This window comes from Rhinolophus sinicus, unplaced genomic scaffold (genome assembly GCF_036562045.2).
Source record: "Rhinolophus sinicus isolate RSC01 unplaced genomic scaffold, ASM3656204v1 Contig347, whole genome shotgun sequence".
In the NCBI taxonomy this organism is placed as follows: Eukaryota; Metazoa; Chordata; class Mammalia; order Chiroptera; family Rhinolophidae; genus Rhinolophus; species Rhinolophus sinicus.
This window is the reverse complement of record NW_027424146.1, coordinates 1-6,217: the sequence shown is the minus strand read 5'-3', so window position 1 is coordinate 6,217 and position 6,217 is coordinate 1. Positions and strand designations below refer to the sequence as shown.

Genomic DNA, 6,217 nt, shown 5'->3' with positions numbered 1-6,217 from the left:
TGCCTAATTTATAAATTAAACTTTATCATAGGTGTATGTATAGGAAAAGTCATAATACATATAAGGTTGGTACCATCCATGGTTTCAAGCAGCCACAGGGGTCCCATGGATAAGGGGGATGACTGTCCTCACAAGTCCCGGAGGATACACAACATGCCCAGCGACCACTCAGCAAGGGCACAGGGAGTGAGAGAGCGCGAAATAGAGAGAGAACCGGGGGTTCTGCCTTTACTGGGATGGAGGGTGGGGTGCCTAGGGTTTCATGGGTTTTTCTACTGGCAAATTTAAAATATCAGAGTGGGAATTAAAGTTTGGGAGGGAAAAGTGGGGTCACTCAAGAGGTCAGTTATCTAGGTCACCCAGGGCTTTCTAAGAGGTAGACGTCACAGGTGGTGTAGCCGGGCTCTTCATCTGGTTGTGTAGCTGACAAGATGTTTATTGCAGATGGATGCCCTAGAAATAGATGGATGCCTTGGCAATCAACAGCTTAACATCAGGCACTTGCAATCAAAAAAAGTTAGACACTTACGCTGTAGTACTGCTGGTAAATTTTTGGCTGCTTTGGTTTTAGTGCTCTCTTTTAAAAAATTAAATTAGTTTAACTCTAGAGGAGGGAGAGCATAAGCTCTTTTTTCAGTCCACCTTCTCATCCCAAATCTGTCCCTGAACTCAGTTTTGAAGGACAGGATGGTGTAAGCCAGACGAAAATAAGGTGGTGTGACCTCTAGCAGGTGGAATCTCGAATTGCAAAATCTTCAGTATGAGCCAGCATGGAAGGCTGAAGGAACAAAGGCCGAGAGGAGAGGGTGGGTGAGTAGATAAATGTCAGGGGACGATGCTTGTTATGTGTTGTCCAAGGCCAGAAAATTGTGAATGGATTTGTACAGGAGACAGTCAGGGTCAGCTCTCTGGCTTGTCCAAATTTGCCGCAGAGACCTTAACCCAGACAGGAATCAGAAGGGCCTGTGAGTGAGCTCTCACAGCCCTCGTGGTCCCAAGAGCTGCAGGAAAAACTCTACAGTTACAACAGAGCTCTGTGGTCGTAACAGCCCCCTCCTCTTCCCCGCTACAGGGTTTCCTGCTGCTTCTTGTGCAGGGTGTGCATACGGCTCGCGGGTGGCTGTGCACACACCTTGCAACACTTTCCTTTTCCCTGAATGACTCCTCTTTACGACACAATACCTAGTTGACCTTTGTTTTCGGTCAACAGACTTGCAAAGAACATTATGGGGCCCGTAAACGAGAGAGGGAGGGGATTGAAAGTCAGGAGGAAAAGGAATGTGCTGGAAAATTTGACAGGTAAAAATGGGGTGCGGAGATGACACCAGAGAGACTGCAAGATACCATATTATGAAACGAATGTGAGGCTGAGGGGCTGGTCTTTCCCTGGATGGCTTTGAAGAGTTCTGGGAGGGACAGTGACACCAACAAGTTGCCACTCGGCCCTCTGTGCCCGGTCAGCCCTGGCCTCAGGAGAACTTACAAGCAGGACTTTTGTGTTCAAAGAAAAGAGAGACCAGCAAGCCTGAGCACGCACCATGTGACAGGACTTCTGTTGGTTGATTTCTGTGTTAATTTCTTTAATGCTCACAACCACCTTGAGGTAGGCTGCATGATATCTGATGGACAGAATGGGCAACTGAGGAACAGAGAACTAAAGTGAATTGCCTGATAACTATGCCTTAGGACGTGCTAAAGCCTGCAGTGGAGCCCAAGTCTTTCTAGTCCTGCCACCTGTCTGTTAATGTTGCCACTAGGGCACCTCATGCGACAATAATTCATCCCTGATTTCTTTCCCTGAGAGGGGCTGTGATCCCTCCGGCCAAGACTGAGCTCTGGGTGGGTCCTCATTTTCTCGTATTGATCTCTGAGTACTCGCAGGTGCTGGTGGCCTCCTGGTCCTGAGGGTCCCGCAACTTTATCCCATGAAAGCTGAGGTTCGCATAGTGGAGCTCCTCCTGTTGCTCCCCTGAGGAAGGGGCATCCCCGGCAGGTAGCACTTGCTCTGGGGGGCTGTCTGGCTGGGGCTTTTGCTTTGAACCCTGAGTGAAGGGGAGAGAAGAGAGTCAGGGAAGAACTAAGGCGGGCACGGTCCCAAGGGCAGGTTGGGCCAATGGGACAGTTTTTCATTTATCTTATTCTACACCCATTTCTTATGAACTCAACTATTTGCTCGTTCATTTTAATTTTTGTAACACTATGATTGATTAGACCATATCGGGGGCTTACTAATACATTTAATCATCACAAAAACCCAGTATAAAGGATACTCTTATTATCCCCATTTGCAGATAAGGAAACTGAGGTGGGACAGGTGAGGTAACATGCCCAGAAGGGGTAGAAAGTAACAGTTTAGAGGAAATGGTTCTGGCAGCCTGTATCTGGCAAAGAGGTGAGGTGGGCTCAGTGGTCAGCAGGGGTAGGGCAGGGGGCTGACCATTGGCTCCGAGAGAGGAAGGGGAAGAACCCAAAGAAAGTCAGCCCGCAGCTGCCTGCCCAGCTGACCACAGAGGCGTGGGCTTGGGGGAAGGCTAAGGAGCTGTCTGCACTCCTTGAATGGATGTTCACACTGCATGAAAAGACACCCACATCACTCACCAAGGCGACTGTACCCATGACAGCATCTTCATCATCCACGCCCTTTAGTCTCCTGGACGCTTGTTTCCTGCGGGCTTTCACTCTAAGGGGAGAGATGACAACACTGCAGCCAGAGTGGCCCAGGCACAGGCGGACACGCTGCCCTCACTCCCTGGTAACACAACTGGGGCATCCAGGCCCTGAAACCAGACTCAGACCCTCCTGACATGCAAGTGAGTACTCTGTCCCCCTGGATGACCAGGCTTTTGGCCAAGATTGAATTTCTGTCACTAAAGACCCCGCTTACACACAGAAACTCGTACACGAGTGATCACAGCAGTGTTATTCGTGATGGTCAAAATGCGGCAACAACCCGAATGTCCAAAACACATGAATGGACAAATACAATGTGCCCCATCCATTAAATGGAATATTATTTAGACATAAAAGTGAATAAAGTACTGACACATGCATGAACCTTGAGAATATCATGCTACATGAAAGAAGTCAGTCACGAAGGGTCACATATTATGATTCCATTTGTATGAGATGTCTAGGATGGGAAAGTGTAGAGAAATAGAAAATAGATTAGTGGTTGCCTAGGGCTGGGGGGACGGTGGGGACAGGATCACAATTAAGGGGCGTGGGATTTCTCTTTGTTTCTTTTTCATTTTGGCCTACTGAAAAAGTTCTAAAATAGATTGTGGTGTTGGGTGCACAACCTGCGTGAATGAACTAAAAGCCGTTGAACGGTACACGTTAACCATATGGGAATTGTATCTCAATAAAGCTGTTACCCCCACCCACCTCCCAAAGTAGGCCCCTCTGGATGCACTCAGCTCTGCTTTTCTGGGATTCAGTGACACCTGTCATCGCCGCCTACTGCACACTTCCCTGTTCCTCCCCAGGACAAAGGCTTACATGCAAAAGAAGATGAGACATGAGCATAAGGACAGCAGGGCCATGGCACCAGCGCCTCCAAGAGCCCCAGGAACCACTCCTGCCAGGGACACTGACTTCCCTGCAGAGGAAAGGGCATGAGATGACCCAGTCCCAGCACCAAGTCCCCTGGTTTTCCACCTCCTTACAGAACCGGCTGTTCAGACACGAGCTGGAGGGCCCTGTCCTAGCAATCACCTGCTGTCCAGGCCCCAGCCCCTCACACCCAGCTTCATCTCCAATCCACTCCTTTCTCCCTCAGCCTCAGTCCCCAGCAGATCCCCTGACCTGGCAGCAGCAAGACAGTGACACTCTGGGTCCCATGGACATTCTCAGCCTCGCAGCTGAGTCTGAGGCTGGAGCTGAGCCCCTCGCTGAGGCTCAGGGAGCTGTTGGCCCAGGGCCCCTCTGAGCTGAAGGTGACCTTGAAGGAGGTGTTGCTGAAGTTTCGCTCCAGCAGCTGCTCCCTCAGCCGCCAGCGCAGGGAGGGGGCCTGCTGGGCTCGGGAGGAGCAGCTGCAGTGTAGTCTCTTGTCCCCCCAGGAGCAGGAGACCTGTGGGGGGTCTGTGGGGAGGGAGGAGAAGGGTCAGCGGTGCCTCTCCCCTCCCCAGCGCCCAGGTGTCCTGCCCCCAGGGGTCCCCCATCCCCCCACTCACAGTGCACAGAGAGGTTCAGAGAGACATTTGGGGAGCCCAGCGGGTGCCGGGCTTGGCAGGTGAACTCTCCTTCTTCTGCAATCCCCACTCGAGGCAGATCCAGGATCCCGGTGCTGGAGATGGGGGTGGTGTTCAGGGGTGGGGACCCCGGAACCAGCTCAGGTCTGCAGGGGGTTGCTGTCAGCAGCACAGAGCAGCCAGAGCCTGGCCCTCCAGTATGGGAAGGCGAAGTGGTTTGCAGAATCTCAAGGCTTTGGGGAGAGAAGTGCAAAGAGAGGGTGACAGAGAGAGAGAGAGAGAGACAGACAGAGAGACAGAGAGACAGACAGAGAGAGAGAGAGAGAGAGAGGTGGAACGAGCAGGTGCAGGGATGTGAGGAGGGAGGGCCGTGACTCTTATCCTTGCCCTTCCCATATCTGACCCCATTCAAACTCTGATTGCCCCTCTGGTCCACGGTGGCCCCAGGGACACGTCCCAGCCCCAGCGAGACGAAGCTTTTTCCTACCTGTGACATTTCTGAAGATGCGTATGGTGAGGTTCTGTGGGGCATCTGGGATGGAAACATATGCCCCACTCAGAGGTGAGGAGCAGGATGGAAGCTGACCCCATACCCAAGGGGTGGTGGGACCCAGGAAGGTGGAATTGGCCTGGCCAACTCCTCACCTAGACTCAGATGCATGAGAGTCTTCTCAGGTCAGCCTAGCCTCCCCCTCGCCCTCCCCTACACACACACACACACACACACACACACACACACACACACACACAGCACTGCTACTACCCAAAGGGACCCAGCCACCCCTCCAAACTCACAGGACACATTGAGCAGGATGGTTCTCTCCATAGTCACACTATATCCTTGCTGTTTCACCTGACAGGTGAGGTTGGTGCCGTGGTTCCGTGGCCTCAGGGTGAGGGTTAGCACTGAGGAGGGAAGGGTCCGGGGGCTCAGCGAGTCAAGAGCGGCCCCCACCCAGGAGAAGGTCAGAGGTCTTCCCCCTTCGCAGGACCCTGGCAGGTTGCAGGTCAGGCGTGTGGGGCGGCCGGACGCCAGATGCTTCGGAACGTGGATGTCGGGTACCTCTGTGAGGGCTGAGGAGGAGAGAGGCGGTGCCTGGGCCCCAGGGTGTGGGGACCCAGAGTGTGACCCTGAGAGGGACCCATGCCTCGGGGTCTGAGCTCACCCCAGGTCCCGTGTCTCTTCCCACAGCAACACCCCCTAGGCCCTGACAGGGAGTGTTCCAGTGTCCTGTTCCTGTCCTAAGACGGGGGTCCCATGTCCCAGGTCCTCTTCTGGGCCCCGCCATACCTGTCACCTGCAAATGCAGCTTCTTCTCTGTGTAACTATATTTCACATAATATCCTCTCTCCACTCGGAAGAAGTAGGTTCCTGTGTCGCTCCTCCTGGCATTGCTGATACTCAGGGAACAGCTATTGGTCCTGGGGTCCTCAAGGAGGCGGAATCGGTCGGAGGTCTCAGTCCTCACTGGTTTATCTGGGTTGTTTGAGGCCACAAGATAACTGTGTTGTATGTTGCCCCCAATCCGGTACCAGTAGATGTGGAGCACGTCAGAGGAATACCACGGATTCCAGGGGTAGGAGAAGGAGCAGGGCACGTGGACGCACAGACCCTCCTGCACTGTCACCGATTCCTTCAGTCTGAGCTCGTACCCTTGTTTCTCCTGCAGGGACCCTGGGGGGACACAGAGCTTCAGCTGCAGCTGCAGCCCCTCCCCAACCTGCACTGGCTTCCAGGACCCTGGGCCACTCACCTCCCCACAGCAGGGGCAGCAGCAGCAGAGGCACCATGTCTGCATCTGACAGGGCAGAGCCGGGGCCCACGTCCTCTGCAGGGAAGGAAATGCTGATAGTGTGGGGTGCGGCCTAGGACGCCCCAGCAGGAAGCCGGGGCTCAGAGAGCTGTGGCCACACCTGGAAGGGGAACTTGGGCTCCACAGGTCTGTGGGGTGAGCTGGGGGCTGAGAAATCACCCTGTCCTACCCCCTGCCCCCACCCGACCCTGCAGGTGGATACACCGAGGTCCC

The 6,217-nt window shown here is 53.8% G+C and overlaps 1 protein-coding gene across 1 annotated transcript; it reads right to left on the bottom strand.

Moving 5' to 3' along the window:
- Positions 1-1,125: 1,125 nt before the first annotated feature.
- On the bottom strand, positions 1,126-6,117 carry LOC109438396 (sialic acid-binding Ig-like lectin 5). The gene is given in 10 exon segments (XM_074324417.1): positions 1,126-2,042; positions 2,599-2,680; positions 3,499-3,598; positions 3,805-4,080; positions 4,173-4,322; positions 4,325-4,423; positions 4,678-4,722; positions 4,986-5,264; positions 5,482-5,865; positions 5,945-6,117. Coding segments are annotated over 10 exon segments (1,647 nt in total). The 5' UTR covers positions 5,982-6,117; the 3' UTR covers positions 1,126-1,847.
- Between the last annotated feature and the right edge of the window lie 100 nt (positions 6,118-6,217).